A 22,054-nucleotide genomic window follows, 5' to 3' on the forward strand; every position below is an offset into this window, starting at 1 on the left:
CCTGCTGCAGCTGCGTGGCTTCCCAAGCCCTCTTGCATGTGATATACCCAGAGTCCTTCTTACCCCAGGCTAGGGAGTCCCTCCTTTAGGTCTCCTAGGGGTCCAACCAGGTAGGCACAGGTGAAGAAACAGGCCGGAAGAGGGAAGCCACTTGCCTTCCTTCCGTCCACCCCCAGGGAGCAGGAGCTTCCAGGGCAGGAGGGAGCCTAAGAGCTGTGACCTCAACCCTAAGGAGTGATCTGACCACAGAAACAGGAAGGACTGAGTAGCGGAGAACCCTGGAGGGGGGGCCCTGGCCCCAGGCAGGAGCTCCCAGCTGGGGGACTGAACAGGCAGGGCCTTACGCTTCGCCCCAGGACATCGTCCTGGGAGGGCCAGGTGAGCCGCTCTGCCTGTGTGACTCACCGTGGCAGGGCAGCTGGGGAGGCTCTGACACACAGGATGCGGTGGGAGGCTGGAGAGGAGGAGGAGGAGGGCAGGGGACCCGAAGGCAGCAGGAAGGGCCAGCTGGCCTGTCTCATTCCTTTGCACACCAGGGGGGGCTGGCTCCCCTGCAGGTGTGCGGGCTACTCCTGACACTACTTGCCAGACAGACTGCCTCGAACATGACACATGTTTGCACAACTTGTAATCACACCCAACCTTGCCGAGGACTAACTCTGTGCCAGGCCCCGGGGTAAGTGCCCTCCTGCCTTGTCTCCTTCGCTCTCCACCGTAGCCCTAAGGACACTCCTGCCAGCTCTGCTTCCTTCCCAGGAAGGAAGGAGTGTCAGAGCCAGAGTGTGAACCCAGGCAGCCTACTGCCGGCCCATGCTCCGACCACCACACCTTGGCAAGCAAAGACTGCCCAGCTCGGGAACCAGATGTGCTGGGTTCGAATTCTGACTTTGCTCATTAGCTGTGGGAACCTCCTTCATTTCTATGCCTCAACGTCTTCACCTGTGAAACAGGGATAATGACAAGACCATTCACAGGGATGCCTAGAGGATTAAGTGAGCTGATACATCCAGAGCCAGAAGACACCTGTTCCATGGATGCGCTCTCGCAGAACAAGACCATGCCACAGAATCCTCCATCACCCGAATGAGCAGCTCAAGGCCTACATGTTGCCAGGAGATGTATGCAACTGAGCCTCTGGTGATCTTTCTTTTCACCTTTTCTTGATTTTTCTTTTTTTAAGATTTCATTTATTTATTCCTGAGAGACACAAAGAGAGAGGCAGAGACACAGGCAGAGGGAGAAGCAGGCTCCCTGTGGGAGCTCGAGGAGGGACTCAATCCCAGGACTCTGGGATCATGCCCTGAGCCGAAGGCAGGTGCTCAACCGCTGAGCCACCCAGGTGTCCCGACCTTCTCTGTATTTTTTAAGTCTGCCAGTGACTACCAGTTTTAAAGTCCAACACTTAAAAATGAAGCGATTACACGTAGAAGTCTGAGTCTGGCAGCCATGGGCCGGCCTCCCCACGTAGCCACAGCAGGCAGGAACCCAGGGGAGTCTCATAAATGGGGCCCGGGTTCCCTGGTTCACCATCGCCCTATGCACGGTCTCCCTCACGCTTGTCACTCCTGCTCCAGCCCGGCTCCTGTGGCTCACACATGTCCAGGTAGCATGGAGCCCTCCCTCCCTATCTGCCCTGGCTCACAGACGCTCCTCTATGGAGCTCCAACTAGTCCCTGGAGATTTTCCTCTCCCGAGTGGGCTCTGAGCACCTTGGCCTTCACAGGCACTTCCAGAACCCACCCCCAACCTCAGGCCTCTGCCCCAGACACCGCCCACACCAGGCAGCCTATCTTGGGTGCCCCGAGACACCTGTTCAAGCTGCTGGCGCTTGAATACTTCCTGGGATGGAGAGCTCACTTCCTCGGCAACTCAATCTGTTTCTCAGTGGCTGCGGCTTGTCCTCACAGTGGCAGGACCTGCCTCTGTGTGACACTCACTCCCCACAGGCTCTTCCTTTATACTCTGGGCCTGCAGACCCATGTGCTCCCCTGCCTTGGGACAGCCAGCTGCTCATGGGACAGAGTGTCCAGCCCCCTTTCCATCCCAGCCGCCTCCACTGGGAACATCCCGAAGCATCCCTGACTCTCTTGTAAGCTAAGCCCAGAATGCAGGAGGATCTGAAGAGGCAATGGAGATGGAACAGTCACCTCCCTTATTCTGAGCTCCAGATCTTGGTGGAGGCGACCGAGGACACTTCAGCGGCCCCGGCAACTGCTCCTCAGGGGTGATTCCTACCGAGCTCACCTCCACCCGTCCCCCTCGCCCTAGCCGACTCCGTGGACTCAAGGACAGGGCGTCGCCCCCCTCCCTCCCTCCTGCCATGCCCCGAGTCACAGCCCTCGGTGCTAAGAGGGACCCGGTCGTTCAGTGTGTCCGGTGCCCGACCCCGTGGCGCGGCGCTGTCTGCGGCCTGCCGGGCTGCCGGGCGCCCGCCCCGGGCTGCCTACCTTTCGGCCCGCCTCGTTATTGTGCAAGTTCATGAGAGTCCGGGCATTCTGCTTGATCTCCCGGGCATCCACAAAGACCTTGGCGAAGCCGATGCCGTAGCGGATGTCGGCAGAGCAGCCACCCCACTTCCAGCCCTCGTCCCGGTGGTACTGGCCTTGCTTCTCCTTGTCGCAGCCACAGTCACTCAGGTTGCCTTGGGTGCAGGCGGCCGTGATGGCGTGGGCCACGCCGGCAGCGATGATGGCGTAGGTGAAGGCAGCCTCCCGGCTCCCTGCGAGGAGAGGAGGAGGGGACGGCGTCAGGCCGGGCGCACCCGCCGCTCCCTCCCTCCCGGGAAGCTCCACCGTGGGCGCTCGCAGCGCCCGTCCAGAGCCATCCGACGCCCGACGCCCGGGCGAGCGCTGGACGGAGCAACTCGAAGGCGCAGGGCCGCTGTCCAGCCTGTCCAGCCCGCCGCGAGGCCCATGTGGCGCCCTGGTGAGAACCACCCGCTCCCCGCCACACCTGGGGCCGCCCTGAAGCGGGGCACGCGCACTCACGGCACGGGCACCTGGCGACAGACCACAGCAGTTCTTAAACCCCTACAGGCCCCAAGCCAGAGCAACGACTTTCAGCCAACCACGACCCCTCCCCATGCCTCAGTCTCCTCAGCTATAAGGTGGGGACATGGCAATCGTGCCTTTCTCAGAGCAACGACAGAGAACGTTAAGAGTCTCTCAGCTCCGTGCCTGGCTCATGCTCCTGCCTGACAGCAGGTCTTGTGCTCCTGATCCCTATTATTATTGTTGTGTGTCACCTGTCCTTTATAGGGCCATCCCTTCCTCTTCTCCATGGCCCTCGCACTAGACTGTGAGCCTCTCCAGAGAAGGCTGGGACCTGGCCCCCTTCACGTCTGCATCCTCGGGCATCAGTCTGATACAGAAGGCAAGGGCTAGCGGAGGGGAGAGGGACTGCCCACAGTCAGGGTGGAAAGGGGCAGGAGGAACCCTGGACAAGTAGGTCCAATGGAGGGGAGGGCATTGGGGGAGCACTGAGGCAGTGCCTTCCCACAGGTCTTCCCGGCTTTTTGGAGACGGCCCTGCCAGGAGGCTGGAAACTACCTATAAGGATGTATAAAGGCCCTGCAGGACGGTGCTAGGGCTTTAAGTGGGAGTGGAAGGATCCCGAGTAGCTGGGCACAGCAGCACTGCCACTCTGCCTCTTAGCCTTTCTGAGCCTCAGTCTCTCCATCCACAAAAAGGGTTCAAGAGCAGAGTCTACTGTACAGGATGAAGATGAACCCAGGCACTCTATGGGAAGCCCCAAGTGAGCCCTCAGCAAATTTTCTCTCACAGTGGGGGTTCAGGGAGGGCTCCCCGGAAGAATAGGCCCCGCGCCCAGAGCAGGTGAGAGAGGCAGGGCTGAGCCAGCACCAAGGGGCAGGGAGAAGGGTTCCAGGGTGTTGTGGCGCCATGCCCTCAGCAGTGGGGGAGGACTGGGTGAGGCAGCCTCCAAGCTGCTTCAGGCCTCAGGTTATGATTTTCCCATCCACCTCCAGGCCTCCCTCACCCAGATTGCTGAGGCACAAACAATCTGCCCCCACCCCATCCCCGACTACGGCTTTCTCGCTCTGCAGACATGCAGGCCTCTCCACCTGTCAGATGGCTTTGCTATATCAGGGCCCTCTGCCCTGATGCTCCATGCCAGCCCATCCGTGGGGCTCCTGTTCTCACAGGGCTTCCAATCCCAGCTCCACCACCTCCTGCCCGTGACTTAGGCAAGTTCCTCCTCCTCTCTGAGCCTCAGTCTCCCTATTTGGGAAATGCGGACGATGCCAATGCCTGCCTGATAGGAGCAGCTGAGAAGTTACAGGAGTGTGTGTGACACGCTTAGCCCAGCACCCAGCTCAACAAACACCCCTACACCGGGCACTTCTCCTTTTGACAGTATCTCAACCCCTGGGATGTGAAGAAGGGCATTATTTGAGCACCTACCAGGTTCCTGATTCTGCACACCTTATTGATCACACTGGTATGAGAAACCATACATGTGTCACATGCGCCTTGCAGAGGGCTGAGCACAAAGTAACATCAACAGGAGGCAGCCCCGGGTGGATATATGCATAGGCTCGACCTCTGGGCAGGCTGGACACCTGACAATGCTGTGAAGTTAAGAAATGCTGCATAACCTCTTCTAGTGCATGGCTGGGCTCACAGGAAGGCCAGGGAATCCGTGGGGGGCCATGTGTTGGAGACAGAACTGATCAGCAGCAGGACAAGTAGGAACGGAAAGTGGCCATCTCGTGTTGCTGGGCTCTTGCAGAAAAGGGAGCTAGCGAATTAAGGCCTCAAGGACGATTTAAGGCCTCAGGACCAGTGATCAGGACTTGAGTCCCACCGGGGCAGAACATTGGAAAGGAGCTAGTACTTGATGGATAGACTCCACAGAAGAGGGTAGATTGGGAAAAATCAGCCCCGCCCCCAGGAAAGCAGGTGTGACGTGGCCAGAACAGGAGGTACGAGGGTGAGGAAACCAGAATCTCCTGGGAACTGGGAGTCTTGTCCCTGCCTTTGAGATTTGGCTCCAACTTGTCCCTCTGCATGCTCAGGGGCTCCCAAGTCAGGCGGGAAGACCAGCCCCAGGCTGGTGATTCCCTAAGACCCCTGGAGAAGCAAAGACAAAGCCCCCAGGCATCAGTTCACAGCACAGACCATCAAACACACAAGAAAATAATATGCTGGAGACAGCCAACAGCGAGATTAGACCCTCAACAACATCAAAGAAGAGAATCATCAGATGAAGGGCATAAAGAGAGCAAGACGAGGGGCAGGAGGTCATCCCCATTTCGCTTTCCAGCTGTGTGACCTCAGGTAAACTCTCACCCAAACTCTGGGCTTCAGTCCTTCCACTATAAAATCAGGATAACAACCACTCACTTTCTTAGGGTAGAGAATTAAAAAAACTAACAAAGATGAAGCATTTAGCACAGGGCCCAGTATGAAAAAGGGGCGCCAAAGGTTAGATTTATTACAATGTCTCCTGATGTCGGTAGTAACAGTTCTTTACTGCTGGGAAAGGTAAAGGCTGGGAGGCTACATTGATCTTCATTTATGTTTGAAAGAATTGAAGCCAGGAGAAAGGTCCAGCTTGCGCAAGCCACCCAGACAGGGAGCAGCAGAGCTGAGCCGCAGACTGAGCCTCCAGACACCCCATACAGATCAAGACCGGTCCCCAGGGATTTAATGACCCGAGGTACAGCGGGCACCATTGGCAGGCTCTCCAGCTGAAGGGAGACCTGTCCCCTTGACCAGACCAAGAATGGAGTATACAAATTGAGCGGGGGGGCAGGCTGGTCATCAGAGCTTTGCTCTTCTCCCAGACTCCTCCCTGGGGCGGTGGGGGGGGGTGCGGGGGCAGGGGCAGGGTGGGGAGTGGCAGGACCTTTGTGGTAATTTTGTATGCAGCTGCTGTACCTGCCCCGCAGGATGGTCCCCTGGTGTCCCTGAGCCCCTTGAGTAGCGTACAGTGATGGAGATGGTGACGGACAGTCAAACACAGCTTCTGTTTCCAGGCACACCCCCTTAAGGCTGGGGGAGGGCAGCTGCACCCTGACACATTTAACTCCCCTGAGTTCAAGGTGGACTCCCCACACCAGAGTGAAGTGCCACCATGCGCCATGGCCTTCCCCTCTCTGCCAATCTGGCCTTCACCTCAGCACCCCTGCCCCAGGGACGTGAAGGCTATGGCTGTGAGAGTCCCCAGGAACCCAGGGACTGGCTGCTCAAGTCCAGTGCCTCTGGATGCTAAGGGTCACCATGAACCTCTGCTATTGACCTGGATGGTGGCCTTGCCCACCAACATTAGACTGGCACTGCTCAGTCCCACCTCCCTTTCTCCCCCACCGCCCACCTGGCCACTGAGGAAACTGGCCTGGGCATCAGGCTGTTAACCCCTTTACACCTCTGTTGCTTCCTCTGTGAAATGGGCACAATGACATCAACCACGAGTGAATCACAGAATGAGGGGAAGGTGCTGAGCACAGAGCCTGGCATGTACTAAGTGTTCCGTAAATGCCAACCATCATGGTCGTTTTTGTAATTATTACTTCCAAGTCCTATTTTGCTGTCTGTGTACTCAGCCACCCTTCAGGTTCATAGGAGGATGGGGATCGTGTCTGTCTCACTTCCACTGTTTACAACTCTCACCACAATGTGTGAGGCATGAATGAATGAGCAGGGCTGCATTCCAGCTGCACCCCTGCCAGAAGCTGGATGACCTTGGGCAAGTCACTTAACCTCTCTGTGCCTCCATTTCCATGTCTGCTAGTATCACCTACTCTGCAGGAAGAAATATGTACCACCTGGCACATAGCTGGTGCTTAAACAAATGCTAGTGAGTATTACAGCGATTATAATTGATGAATTTACAGGCACACCCTTGGGACGTAAAGAAACTCCCTCCGCCCCTGATCTAATTTTCTCCATAGCCCTCCTGCCATTTTAGATTTATCGTCTGTTCCTCACACACCAACCGCTCCCACTGCTCCGCTGGAATATAATTTCCTTGAAGGCAATCACTCTGTCATGTTCCCCACTGGGTCCCCAGAGCCTGACACACAGTAGGTACTTGGTAAATTCTGTTGCATGCATGCATGCATGAATGAATGAAAGAATGAAAGCTCCAAACTTGGTCAGTGGCCAACAACCATATGACCTTTATTTAGGGCTTATTTGCCAGGCTCCCTGCTAGGCACTTTGGAAAAGTATGCTTACCTACTCCTTAGGAAAACCACCCCAAATGAGGTACAGGGAGGGTCTGATTAGGCAGGTGGGGAGCAGTGGTGAACTTGGTCCATTCAACCTACTGCCCCCAGGGTATCAGCAGAGAGTTAGCCAGAGGCTGGGTGGCTTTGTGGAGAGTTGGGGTTGGGGTGAGAAAGGCAGAAAGTAGCATTTGCTGAGCACCTCCTATGTGCCAGACCTACACTTGGCTCTGTGTGGTATCTCCCAAGACACCATTCTCCACAATGTTACAGGTGAGGAGACCAAGACTCAGAGAGGTAGACGTGATTTACTGAGGCCACTCACCCACGGCCAGAACTGGGACTGTAGGCCCAAGTGTCCCTTCTCGGTCCTACCCACCTCCTTTCCTGGCTCCTTGCTGCACCTGAAAGCCCACAGTAAGAGAGATTCCTTTGGCTTAAGGCATGGATGCTTATCAAAATGCCTTTATTTCTGCCAAGAAATGCCATTCGGTTATCAGTCAAAACATATCAACAAATAATTTATAAGGCTCATTCTAAGAAAATGACTTGCTAAGCTAAGAACAGGTTTTGATGGCAAAAAGAAGGTAGAGAAGAATCCCAAAATCTTTTTTTTTTTAAGATTTAAAAAAAAATTGAGAGATAGAGAGAGAGAACAAGCATCAGAGGGAGAGACAGAAGCAAATTCCTTGGGGAGCAGGGAGCCTGATGTGGGGCTCGATCCCAGAACCCCAGGATCATGACCTGAGCCGAAGGCAGATGCTCAACCAACTGAGCCTCCCAGGCACTCCAAGGATCTCCAGATCTTAAAATTTCAGCCTCTCAGGGTGAGAGACCATGTTACACTCCATCCATCCATGCCTCCTGCATGGGGATACTGCATTTTATCAGTGGGGATACTGAGACTCAGAAAAGTGACTTACTCAGGCAGAGCCAGTATGAAAACTTGGAGGTCACCTGCTATCTCTAACCACTCCACGGACTGCCCTAGACCCTGACCATGCTCAGGGCTCCCAGCACAGCCCCTGTCTCAGCACCTGAGGGAGCCCCTCTAGCTGGGTGATTTCCCAAATGGCACCTTGTCAGTCTCTCTTGAGACATCTGCAAGAGTGTGTGTAGGACATCTGTTTTACTGCTGCAGAAACTCTGCCCAATGGCACAGGTCTTTATAAGCATAGCAAAGTCATAAAACACTATTTGCGAGGCTCTTCCCTAAGCACTCAATATAGATCAACTCAATCCTGGCAACTACCCTATGAGGTGTGGACCATTACTGTCTCCATTTTACATATGGGAAAACTAAGGTTCAGAGAGGTGATGCAACCTGCTGAGATTAAACCCAACTAGCTCTGCTCCAGAGTCCAACCTACTCTCCTGCCTCAACACCAGGATGCCCACTCAGTCCTCCTGGCCTCAGCCCAGGCTCCTCCCCAGGTCTTCCACATGAAGCCAGAGAGCAACACACACTGGGCTGGGCCAGTGCTGACCACATGCCCTCCAAGAAAAGACCCATGTCCTCTCTGTCTGGACTGTCAACCTGTCCCTCCCACCCACGAGCAGAGGAAGAACCTCCATCAAACTTCCTTGACCAAGCCATGTGCCCTGTTCCTGCACTCCACATATATTTCTTGAATGCCTACTAGGTGCCAGGCACTGTGCTGGGTGCTGGAGATACCACAAGGACAGATTCAGGCATGGTCTTGCCTTCACAGGGGGACAGACAGTAAGATCACACCACTTGGTGGCAGCTGAGGACTCTGAAGAACATAGAACAGAGCAGTGCTGGGAGCAGGGAAAGAGTAGGGGTGGCAACTTTAGAGCTCCGAGGAGCCAGCCATGCACCTCTGTCTGTGGGGAGAGAGGGCTCCAGGCCCAGGGGTGGCCCTGATGAGGACCCCGAAGTGGTCTAGCCAGTGGCAGAGGCAGGTGAGCCAGGGGCACAGGGCAGCAGTGACAGGTTCGGCTGGCTCCACCATCCTGCCCTGCACAGAGGCCCCACATGTCTCCAGAATCAGAGAATAGACCGCCAGAGCCACAGACAGAAAGCCCATGGGTCCCTCCTGGAATGACAGGTTCATGGAGGCCAGGAGACTTGCCCAAAGTCACCAGCGACTCAGCAAGACCAGGGGGACTAGACCCAGGCTCTCCTCACTCCCGACATGAGGCCCCCACTCTCACCTCCACCCCATCCTCCTTAATTCTCAGTGCAGGTACATTTTCCACCCAGAAGTGGCTGGCTTCCACTCAGAACTTGGGTAAGATAGGGCTTGTCTGTCTTTCCTCTCTACTCCTTATTCAGCCGGGTGACCCTGAGCAAGGACACTGCCTCCCTGAGTCTCAGCTTGCACATCTGTGAAATGGGAACCACCAGGAGGATGCTGCCAAGTTGCCAGGAAGAGTCAGTGCAACCTCGAGGTGAATTGCCCAGACCCCGAGAAGGTGCTCAGCAAAGAACCGGGTTATCACTGAGGTGAAAATGGGTAGCCTGGTTGATGCCCTCCACACAGCCCAGCTCCATAACGATTCCGGCGGGTACAGAGGAAATAAACTGATGAGCAAGCCTGCCCGAAAGATTCCATTCCACCGCCCTGTGCAATCGCTGTAAATGGCTTGCCCCGGAATATTATCTGGGTGTATTTACGGTATCTTACTGGAAACCACAAAGTGCATTGTATTTTTTTTCTTTTGCTATTTAAAGCCAGTGGGTCAGAGAGTGAGCAATCTGCAGTGACACAAGCTGAAATATATGATGATTTGGAAAATATACAGATGGAAAAAGGTTGCCTTTGCCAGTCCCGTGGCATGGCGGCTCACAGCCCTTCTGGGCTCAGAATGCCACAGCTGGCTGTCTCCATCCAGAGGAACTAGAGAGCCTCTCGATGAGCAACTGGAAGAAGAGGGGTGTGTGTGTGTGTGTAGGTAGTACCTGTCTGGGCTGCGCCTGGCTCAGATAATGGGCCCACAGCACCGGAAACTGGGGGAGGGGCATGTGCCCTTCTCGCCCAAAGCCAGCGCACACCACTGACCATCCACGAAAGGTCAACGTCTGCCCCTTCCTGCCAGCGTGCCTTTGCACATGCTGTTCCCTCAGCCTGGACCTGCCCTCCCTCCTGTCTGCCTGATGAGGGGCAATGTAGCCAGGTGGTTAGAAGTAGGGCCCTGGAGGTCAATAAATCTGGGTTCGCATCCTGGCTCTGCTTGCCCATGGCAGGACCTTGGATGAGTTAATGGACCTCTGAAGGCCTAAGTTAACCTCCTTGTTTGGATGGCAAAAAAAACACAAAGCACAAAACAGACTCGGTCCACACCGGGGAAAGGATCAATAAGCAGGAGCTCCTACAAGATGCATGCTGGGGACGCCACTCCAGTGTCCCCTCTCTGAGGGACCTTCCTGACATCCCCTCCCTCTGCTTGTGGTCCTGCACCTTAGCCTGTGTGTTGAACTGAACTCTTGTCTCTTCCCACGAGGCTGTGGGAGCTGGATTGTTTATCTGCGAAGTCTCCCACAGTTGATGAATGAAAGACAGAGCGTGTGTAAGGGTGTAAGCGTGTGAGTGTGTGTGTGTGTGTGTGTCTGTCTGTCTGTCCACCATAGGAAAGCTGGAACGGGAACATTATAACAAAAGACTCATCTCAAAGAATAGCGTCAGGAGAGCTAAAACCCAGGATGAACTGAAGCTTGCAAAAAAAAATGCAAACGAGACAAAAAGTCCTTTGTTAGCTGCGTTCTAAGCAAGAATGGGGAAAGAATAGGTCTTTCGCTGGGGCAAGATGGCGTATTGTTAAGAAATGGCAGAGAGAAAGTGGAGCTGGCCCGCCCCTTGCTTCTGTTTCTCTCACTCCCTGGAAAGGCCTCGAATCCATCCCTCTAAGCAGTCATTAGCTCACCAGACATGTGCTCTAGTCTCTTTCACAGCCCGAAACGGGCAAAAAGACAGAGCCATTTGTGGGGGTGCAGATTCCCAGGGGAGGGACCCTAGGCCCAGCAGGTCCCCCCAGGGAGGGAGGGGGAGCGGCTCTAGAGAACTGGTGACAAATGTCACAGGAGCAGAAGTCCAGAAATGCTTCAAAATCACCGGGTTTGCAGACGCAGGAGGGCGTAGTGCCCTCCCAGGGCCTGAATCCTGGGTCATCTGTGCCCATCCCTGGAAAAATTCTGGCGGGGGAGTACCAAACAGGAGGTCGTGAGTATCTGGAAAAGAATGCAGCAGTCCCCAGGAGCACACGTTGGGAAATCACCATTTCTTTGTTGACAGTAATGCTGGGGACATTGCAAATTTCTATATGTGCTAAGAATGTGATTGTCTTCCCACATCCTGTCTCTCCCCTGACACAGGGGAAAGAAATTCTTCTGACAGATCCCCTCCCAGGCAGAGCCGTGCTGGACTGATTCATGTCCACCTCTCTCTCCAGCCCCTTTCTGTGCTCCCTACCCCACACCCTAGAGTCTGGGGTGCCTGGGTCACACCTGCAAGTCCCTCTCTTCACTGCTTCTCTGCCACCATGGCCTTCCCTCCCTCCCTCCCTCCCACGGTGGTGGACCAGCCCATTGCTGTGCTACAATCCACCTGCTCCCCTGCCCAGTGCCCTCTCCTCTTCTATGAGATCCCAGAGCACATTTCAGCCCTGGCTTTGCTGCTTCTCCCCACCAAACCATGAGCATCTTGAGGGCAGAGCCCGTGGCCTATTCATCAGTCTACACACAGAAGATTCTAGTAAATATGTTTGGGGCGGATAAATGACTGAATGGGTGGACACAACGGTGGGGCAGGGGGAGCTTGTGGTGTGTGATCCCACGAGGATTTAAACTAGATGAATTCAACCAAAAGCACCTAGGGAAAGATAAATGACAATATTGTTGGAGGGGGGGAGGGAATGTAAATTTGTGTAGCCACTATAGAAGAGAGTATGGAGGTTCCTCATAAAGTTAAAAATGGAGTGACCATATATGATCCAGCAATCCCACTCCTGGATAACATACCCAAAGAAAACGCAATCATTCTCTTGGAAAGATACCTGCACCTTTGTGTTCACTGCAGCATTATCTACAAAAGCCAAGATGTGCAAACAACTTATGTGAACATCAATGGATGAATGGATAAGGAAAATATGATTGATACATATAGTTGGATATTATCCAGCCCTAATGAAGAAGGAACTCCTGCCATTTGTGACAACATGGATGGACTTGGAGAACATTACACAAAGTGAACCAAATCAGACGCAGAAAGTCAAATACAGAGAAATCCACGTACATGTGGGATCAAAAAAAACAAAAGAACACTAACATGTATACTTATACTTTAGACACATACTCTTCCTTCTATACTGTACATTACTACATATACATTATATATTCATACAAATGTTTTACTGTAGAAAACCAGGTATTCTGAATTTTGTGGCTGATTGAAGGGACTTTCAAGTCCCTTTGAAAGGGGGGGGACTTGAATACATTTCACTGTGCATGCCAATGTCAGAGGCTAGGGCGTGCCTCTACTGTGCCACTGCGGAAAGACGTAGGACTTGGTGACTGAATACACCTAGGTCAATTCCTGGTTAGTCCCAAACCACATTATGAGCATGATCAAGCTGTGAGAATCTCCGGAGTGGTGTTTCTTAGTGTGGGGGGCCTCTGAAGAGGAGTTCCACCAGATGGTCAGTGAGTCCCAGGTCAGAAATGAATGGACCTTCCAGGGGAACACTGTTCAAGATGTTCTCCTGCCTGTAAGACTTTTCAGAGCCTTTAATATGCTGGTGGGCATTCTGGCTCCCTTGAGCAGGGAGCATAGCATTCTAAGTTCCCCAATTTATCATCCAAAAAACCCTCCTATGTTTCTTCAGAGGGTTTGGTGGTAGTGGAGGGAGGAAGAGAGGGGGTGGGCCCTGCTGTTCTGCTGAACAGACCCTGGGACCAAGTCTTCTCAAATCATGCTATGGGGAAAGGGTCTTCCCTAGGCCTTGACCTAATCAGAGTTTCTATCCCATTTGAAGCCAGTGCAAAGGTTGAAGGGAGAACCAACAGAAGGCCAGGCTAAAATGGGTTAAAATGAAAATGTGCAGTCTTGTATTGGGGCCACAATAAAAAGCATTTGCTCACACAACGGAGGGAACAGAGTGCTTCCTGTGCATGAGGTATAACCCAGACCTGGGAGTCAGAAGAGAAACAAGAGCCAGGTCTTGTCCTCAGGGGCTCAGAGCAACAGCTGGTACAGGGTAGAGAGGAGCTTCAGGGTCGTGCATGTCTTCATGTGTTTCCTGAGCACCTGCTGTGTGCCAGGCTCTGGGGGGTGTCCCAGGAGAAGATGATTGACAGGCCTGGGTTCCATGGACACCCCCACGGTCAGGGAAAAGACTGATATTGGACATATCCTTACAAAAGTAAGCAATGTTACTTCTGAGAGTGGTAAGTGCTGTAGAAACATCAGTACAAGTTGACCAACCTTGATGATCAAGGAAGGCTTCCTGGAGGAGATGGCATTTGAGTGGAAACCTGCTGGGATACCTCCTATCTATTGCCACCTTCTCCCTCTCACCCTTCTCTTCCATTTCCTGCCTCCAGAGGGAGTTAAGTGCAGGTACCAGTACCCAGGGAGGTCCCCACATCCTCAGTGCCCATCTGTGGCCACCATGTCTTCCACATGCCAGGTGCTGTGTCAGAGGCTTCTGCTTCCTCACAGAGCTGTCTTCTGGCCCAAGAGATAGATGATAGCAACACCACAACTATGATTTCTGGAGAACTGTGCCAGACAGTTCTGAATGCTTGATGGGGAATAAATGATCTCAACCTATGGGACACAACCTATGGAACAGATGCTATTATCATTGCTGTTTGGTCAAGGTCCATAGCTAGTAAGTGGGGAAGACAGGAAAAGAACCAAGCAGGTGGCCTCAGGGCTGAACTCTCATACAGTGCTGCACAAATGAGCAAATAGAGAATCTGTCCCCAGGTAGTGACGTGATATGAAAAATCCAGCAAGGTAAAGAGCAGACAGGGACAGGTGGTCTATGCTACACAGGGGTGTCATGAAGGCTTCTCTAGGAAGGTGACATGTAAGCCAGGAATGGAAGGGCAGAAGAGCGTCCGGGGAGAGAGCATGCTTGAGGGTCAAAAGAAAGGCAAGGAGCTGTGGTGGAAATGAGACGAAGATGGAGTGGAGATGGAGTCTGGCTGCAGGTCACCAAGGTCTGTAAAGGACCAGGGGCCCTGTCCATATTTGATTCCCAGAGGAACAAGAAACCACTACAGGGTTTTACACAGGGGGATGCCATGATCAGAGCAATGCTGGGAAGATGCTATGCTGGATGGCTGTGTGGTTGGAGGCGGGGGTACATGAGGGGCTGATGGAGCTGTCTGGGCAACAACTCTCTAAAGATGGAGGTTTTGAACCAGAAGGTGGTGACAGAGGTGTGAGAAGTAGACTGACAGGCAGATTCATTTCATAGGTAGAGTCCAAATGGTGAGCTTAGATTAGCAATTGCATCAATAGCTTCTCCCCATTCTTCTCTACATCTGCCCACTCTACTGCTCTGAGAATAAAATCTAGTGCATGCATCCTCAATTCCTTGAGCTCATCTTCATCTGAGATGGGCATGTGAGCCTCCTGGGAGGGGTAAAGGGATGATTTCTGATGGACTTAATCTACAGGTGCCAGGGTCTTATATCCCTCACAATGTTGTCACCTGGCAAGGTGGATCATGGGACTCCCCCATTCTGCAGATGAGCAGACTGAGATAGGAAAGGTGAGGTACTCTCTCAGAGTCCTAGTGATGGGACTGGGATGGAAACCTAGCTGTGTGACTTTCCTATGAATTCTCACTTGGCTGCCACATGGTCTACCAACAAGATAAGGTTCTCAAATACATGTCAGCTTAGAGAATCTGAAATCTGGCAGGCTCACAAAACAGAAGAATCTCCCAGCAGCAGGGAACTTGGCACTGCCCATCTCAGCTCTACCACAAAACAGCTAGTTGACTTTGGTCAGCCTCTGCCTCACTCAGAGCCTGAGATGGAGGTAGACAGACCACCTTTTGCAGGGATGGATGAAGCCATACAGGAGGAAGGGCTGTCGCAGTGCCTGGCTGCTATGGATCCTCGGTGAAAAGACAAAGGACAGGAGAGTGAAGCCCCACTTGGGCCACCATCCCTGGGGCCTGCCTGGTCCAGCCTTGCTCCCCTGCACCATGACTCAGTACTATAATCACGATGGCCAAACCTGAGGGAAGAACATACAACTGGATGGAAAAATGGGCAAAAAGCATGAACAGGCAACTCACAAAAGAGTAAACATGCACAGCCAATACATAAAGGAAGAGGGTTCCCCCAAATTATTTCTCAGGGGAAATCAAGACAACAGTAAGAAGGCATTTTATACCTGTTCCCTAGGTATGAAATCTGGATAATCCCAAGTATTGGAGAAGCTGTCAATCAATTCTGCTGGCGGGCACTTGGCACAATCACTGCAGAAATCAGGTTGACATTCATACCCTGTGGCCATCAATTCACTCCTCTGTATACACTCAAGAGAAACACACGCACATGGGTGCCAGGAGACATGCTCAAAGAGGCCGATGGTGGCAATGTGACACCAAATGCTTAAAGGTGACCCAGATGCCCCCTAACTAAAAGCACAGGAGTATAGACTGGAGTCTATTACCACAGCCAAAAGGAATCAACAACAGCTGAAGGAATACTGTAGATGGTTTTTTTTTTTTTTTTTTTTTTTTACTAGTAAGTGACAATAGTAAATCCAAAAGATTGCATATAGCATGATGTCTTTTCTTTATAAAATTAAATACAACTAAAACCAAATAATTTACTTCTGGGGACTATATCGCTATGATACAACAAACATAAACAAGCAAGGAATGGGAAACCCAAGACTCAGGATAGAGACAGTGTGGCTTGGGAGGGAGAGGCAGGGGGTGCACAAGGGATGGCTACAGCAAGTATAAATTACCCATTCTCAGTTCTAGTTGTGTTGGGTGGCAGATTCAAGGGGAGTTCACGGAGTTATTTAAGGAAAGGAAAAGGCTGAAGGGGAGGTGAATGCCTTCTTAAGCCCCCAAGGGCCACACTGGGTAGAACCTGATAAATTTGATATGGAGCCACATACCTCATTCCGATAACCCCTGGCATTTAAGAGCCCTGGAGAGCTGGCCTGCAATATCATCTGAGGCTACTGACCCCCTGCCTCCTGAGGCTGCAGACTCCTGTTCAAGATCCTCTTAGCAATCCAACATCCATGTCTTTGCCCCATGATTCCCTCTGCCAGGGATCCCATTCACTGGTGAAATTCTTCCTACCCCTTAAAACCCAGATCAAGGGCTATCTTCACTGTCCAGTCCACTTCTCCCACCTTGGAGTCTCACCTCTGAGCACCCACTACATCCTATTGGCCTTTCCCTAAAGCACAGACCATTCCACTTTCTGGTTGCTCATTGTTATGGGCTGACTTGTGTCTCCCATCCCCTTCATATGTTGCAGCTCTAACCCCCAGTGTTACAGAATATGACAAAGGACAGTGTGTATTCAGAGGTATGACCTTCAAAGCAGGGGTTGAGTTGAAATGAGGCCATTACGGTGGGTCCTAACCCAGTCAGACCGGTGTCCTTATAAGCAGAGGAGATGAGCACACAGAGACATGAAGAGCATGTCCACAGGGGAAAGATCATGTGAGGACACAGTAAGAAAGTGGCCATCTGTAGGGCAAGGAGAGGGCCTCAGAAGAAATCAAACCTGCTAACACCTTGATCTTGGGCTTCCGGCCTCCAGAGCAGTGAGAAAAGAAGCATCTTTGTCTAAGCTGCCCAGCCCGTGGTTGTTTGTTACAGAAGCCCCGGGCTGGCTTATAGACTCATGAACAGTCCCTGTCCCCTGAGAGATGGTCTAGGTGGGGCTCCTAGGCCTGGCCAACAAAAGCACTGCCCTTGGCCACTGTGATTGGTTTGGGATGGACACATGACCCAAAGTCAAGCCCTGTTGGCTAATCCACCCAGGGTGAACTGTAGGACTTCTGTAGGTGTCACCAGAGAAAGGCTAATGCTCTCTCTTGCAAATCTAGAACCTGGAAGTTGTGGTTCTGGCACTGTAAGAGCCATCTTGCTACCCCAAGAGGCATTCTGGGGTTGGCAGAAGCCAACACCACCTCTGATCCAAACCATTCCAAAAGTCAGTACCATCCCTGACTTTGCAGTGACTCAAACAGACACAAATTCACCTTTTTGCCTGAGGGGGCTTCAACTGGGTTGTAGTTTCTAGCATCCAAGAGGGCTTTGTCTGGTACATGCCCATGGCCTTCTCCTGAGAGCTATACAGTAAAACAGCTCCTGAGAGCTATTCAGGAGGGGAAACAGAGCCGTAAAACACAGAGCTGGAGACCAGAGCAGAGGCAGAGGAGACGGAGGAAGGTGAGCCTTTAGGTCTCAGCATAAGATGAATACTATGCCGGGGGTAGTTGCCCACCCCAATGTCAACTTTCCCCTTCCTCTTGTCACAGACCCTGAGCTTATCTCAGAGCTACTCTGAGAAGAAAAGACTATGTTTCCCAGACTCCCTTGCAGCTAGATGTGGTTATGTGACTGAGTTCTGGCCAATGATGTAAGTAGAAGTAGGAAGGTAGTGGGGGGAGGTGATGTTTCCCCGCCATCCAGAGTGTGGCCTTGGTGGCCAAAACTCCCAAAGTCAAAGACTACACTCTTGATGCCTCACCCACAAGGCAGCCCGAGCCTCACCCAGGAAGAGGCAATCCCTTAAGGGCAAGAGCACTGGGGAAGAGGCCAGAAAGCCAAAATCTGAGGCTTGCTTCTTGGTGTCCTCAAGTAGGATATGTTTATACATGAGGAAAGCACGGCTCAGAGGGGAAGTAACTTCTTAGCCCCTGGGGGTCTCACCTGGGCCTCCTCTTCCTCTCTCTATTGCCACCACCTTTCAGGTTCCAGGCCCAGGGTAACTTCTTCCTAAGTGGCCTTCGGGTCATCAGCTCCCTCCATCCTTTACAACTCATTTCCAAAGCAGAACTCCACTGCCATCACTTAGGCCGTAGCCAGGATCACCTCCTGCCTGGAAGACTGGACCAGACTCTAATTCCTATCCTGGCCCCTCCACAGTTCATTCCATTCCCAGCACCTAGAGCAATGCTGCTAAATCCAAAGCCAGATCTGCCATTCCCTTGCTGTCCATTCTCTGGAGGAAAACCCCAACCCTTGACTTTGCCAGAAGATGTCATGCTGTCCCCCTCCTGGCTCCTTCTCTGGCCTCTGAGACTTCCTCCTCCACCTGCTTGATATACTCCAGCTACACTAGCCCACTCACTGGACCTCAAACACGTTCCTGCCTGGGGGCCTTTGTACATCCATCCTCTTTGCCCCGCACACCATTCCCCAAACATGCCCATGGCTTATTCCCTCATGAATCCAGAGGCCTTCCTTGACCAAACAGGCTGGAACGGCAGCCTCCAGCCATGCTGGGCACTCAATAAATATTTGGTGAATATATGAGTTAATAAATGACATAATAAATGAATGAGTGTTATAGCCACCCTTTAATGAATCTTCCAGAATTGCTATTAGGCTGAATCATATGCGCTGTTGCCATTTTTGGAGGCCAAAAATCATTGAATAGTGGCTATTTCATACAGTATGACCTTACTTTGGCAGCTATGCCCGTGCTCAAAATTTTCTAACTGCTCCCACCACCCAGAAATTCAAACTGTTCAGACTTACGCCACATGCCTCCCAGCCCTGGCTCCCACTCACTTCCAGGCCCTTGGACTTGTTGCCCTAGCACTGCCATGCCCTGGGTTTTCTTGAGCTCCTCTTTTTGCTTGGATTCCCTGAGGCCACTCAACGTGCATTGGATTCCCTCAATTCTACAACTCTGGTCAGCTGGGAGGGCTGCTGGACAGCAGGAGCTCCCGTAAACACAGCCCTCTGCTGTACCCCAGCATGCTCTATTACAATGCCAGGCTATGGGCTGCTTCTTCCAAGGCTGCAGCCTGTGGTGGCATGAACCGAGTCCTGGAAGACTCTGTCACTCACTCTTCATTGACCTAGGACTAGTCCCTTCGGAGATTGTTTCCTCATCTGTAACATCTCATACATCAGCAAAACACAAGTTTAAAATAGTGCCAGAGCCCAGGCCTGCGTTCCAGGAACAGGGTACTGGGGATGTGAGCAGGAGAAGGCAGAAAAACTATAGGTGCCAACAAAGGCCCCCCCAGACAGAGATTTCAGGGACCTACACTGGACTCCCAGTGTGACACCACCTCCTGGTGTGAGCCAGGGCAGCCCCGCCCCCTCTCTGGACCCCTGTTTTCCACCTGCAAAGTCAGCTTGAGGTTGGTAAGAGGGAGAAGGAAGGGCAGGTGGCGCAGGGCAAAATTCTAACCATGAAGATGTCAGAAAGGGCACGCGTGGAAAGAGAGGCTCTGTAAGAGGAGGCTGCCACACCCCCCTGCCAACCTGACCATGAAGGTGGCATCTGGCTCCCTTGGGCATGAGTAAGCAGGTGCCTACAGAAGATGGGGACAAAACAAGACCTGCTCAGGACTGACATGACACTGTTCTTCCTTCCAAGAAGGAGGAAGGAAACCCAGTGGCGAATGTGACAAGGGAGCCCTGGCCCCCATGGAGCTGGCATTCCCAAGGGGTGAGGAATGAATCACAGTGCCAAGTGCTTGGCTGATGGGCTGGAGCTTCGTGGGGAGAGGGGACTTCTTTTAAGCTTTATTTATTTATCCATGAGAGACACAGAGAGAGGCAGAGATACAGGCAGAGGGAGAAGCAGGGTCCCTGTGGGGAGCCCGATGTGGACTAAATCCCCAGACCCCGGATCACACCCTGAGCTGAAGGCAGACGCTCAACCACTGAGCTACACAGGTGTACCAGGAGAGGGGTCTTTAGACATCAGTGATCAAGGGAGGCCCTGGGAGGCCCAGAGGCTAGGAGGGAGAGATGCGCTCAGAGAACGGGCTCTGGGGTGCTGGCTGTGATAAAGGATGTGAGGCAGAAGGAATGTGCGGTGCGGGGGCCCCAGAGCAGGAGTGATGTGTTTGGGAAAAAGGACCAGCCTGGGTGGGCAAGGGGGCGGGGGAAGATGGAAACAGACATGGGCAGAGGTCAGCAGTGTTTTAAAATGAGAGGGAGGGCAGCCCTGTGGCTCAGCGGTTTAGCGCTGCCTTCAGCCCAGGGTGTGATCCTGGAGACCCGGGATCGAGTCCCACGTCGGGCTCCCTGCATGGAGCCTGCTTCTCCCTCTGCCTGTGCCATTCTCTCTCTCTCTCTCTCTCTCTCTCTCTCTGTGTGTGTGTGTGTGTGTGTGTGTGTGTCTGTGTGTGTGCCTTTCATGACTAAATAAATCTTTTAAAAAAATTAAAATGAGAGGGAGCCTCATGGAATTTAAAGCAGGGAAATGACACAATCTGATTTTCACTTACAAAGGAGGACACTGCCTACAGGAAGGTCTGCAGAATAGCCAGAGGGCAGCAGGATTGATGCGGGTGCCAGGGACCCCAGAGGTGCCAGCTGTGGGACCCGACGAGGAGGAAGGAAGGTCGTGGAGAAATGGCTGGATTTGGGGAGAATATTTTCAATATCCACTGAATTTACTGATGTTGGGGCCAAGGGAGAGAGAGAACTCGGGGTGCTTTTAAGAACCACTCTAGCTCAAAGAGGCCTGAGGTGGACTTACTTTCAGGGAAGTTCACAGCTTGGCAGCAAGCCTGCAGAGATCCTGGGCCCCTAGTCCAGACACACACAAGCAAGACACACAGCGTGGCCTTCTCCACAAATATCCCAATGACCAACAACCCCCCCTTCTACCAGGTTTTCCTCACAATTGCTTTGAAAAACCAAAAGTGTGACCTGACACTTTGTGCAAGTCTGTGTATATGTGTATCTGTGTGTGTGCACACACACTCGCATGCCCATGTACGCATGGCTGAGCAGTACACATTCCCACCAAACAGGGGTTGCAAATTCAAATGCCCACAGTGGCCTGGGGAGTCACATAAGGGGACATGGTGGTCATAGGGAGTGGTGGGCTGTGGCAATGGCTCCATTTAAAGGAAGCTGCAGTCTCAGCTTGACCCCATCATGACCATGTATGCCCATGGTAAGTTATCAGTAGATCTGCCAGATTTTTTTAAAATAAGACAGAAATTCATTCTTTTAGCTGAAAAACTTATGCTTTTTTTTCTTTTTTTTTTTTAAATTGGGCTTCGATTTAAGAAACATCAGTGCCGTCCCGGCCGGTTAGCACTTAGGCCACTGGTTGCTGGTTTTCAACTTTGCCATACGTGGTTGGAGTGATCTGGATTTGAATTTGAGAGCTGACCCTCACCCACCGGGAGACCCGACTCAAGTCGTGGCACCTGCAGATCCCATCCTCGGGAGCACGGCTGCTGGGGCAGGTGACAGGCTCCCAGGGGGCTCCCGAGGGTACTCGGGTGGCCCATGGCCGCGAAGCCCTTGCGTAGGTCATCTGGGTGAGCACATACCCACTTTGAGCTCCTTCCCGAAGACGGTGCGCTCCCCCAGGGCTGAGCAGTTCCAGCGGCCGTTGCGGAACTGAAACTGACACTCGTCGAGGCCCATTTGCGAGCCTTCTCCTATGACGATGATGGCGTCGGGGCGGCTCTGGCATATCGCCCGCTGTCTGGGAGCCAGGCCCGGGATCTTGTTACAGATGATGCTCGCGCCCAGAGCTACCACGGAGGAGAAGCCACTGGAGCAGGGGACACAGAGAAACGGAGCGTTAGGCCAGCGAGGTGGGGGCATGGCCTCCAGGCCCTCCCAGAGCACCAGGTGTTGCTGCTTCCACTCCTCCCACCCCTCACCCACTGCTCCCAGCAGAGGTCTCCCAAC

At 52.8% G+C, this 22,054-nt stretch overlaps 1 protein-coding gene across 2 annotated transcripts in view; it reads right to left on the bottom strand.

Moving 5' to 3' along the window:
* Window positions 1-22,054, bottom strand: part of WNT7A (Wnt family member 7A) — a 66,990-nt gene that overhangs the window by 39,355 nt on the left and 5,581 nt on the right. For both annotated transcript variants that reach the window (XM_072784989.1, XM_072784990.1), the window contains exons 2-3: window positions 21,688-21,914; window positions 2,448-2,719 (exon numbers count right to left, since the gene is read on the bottom strand). In XM_072784989.1, the coding sequence (XP_072641090.1) occupies window positions 2,448-2,719; window positions 21,688-21,914 (499 nt within the window). The remainder of the gene's footprint in view (window positions 1-2,447; window positions 2,720-21,687; window positions 21,915-22,054) is intronic.

Source organism: Canis lupus, chromosome 19, assembly GCF_048164855.1.
Source record: "Canis lupus baileyi chromosome 19, mCanLup2.hap1, whole genome shotgun sequence".
NCBI lineage: Eukaryota > Metazoa > Chordata > Mammalia > Carnivora > Canidae > Canis > Canis lupus.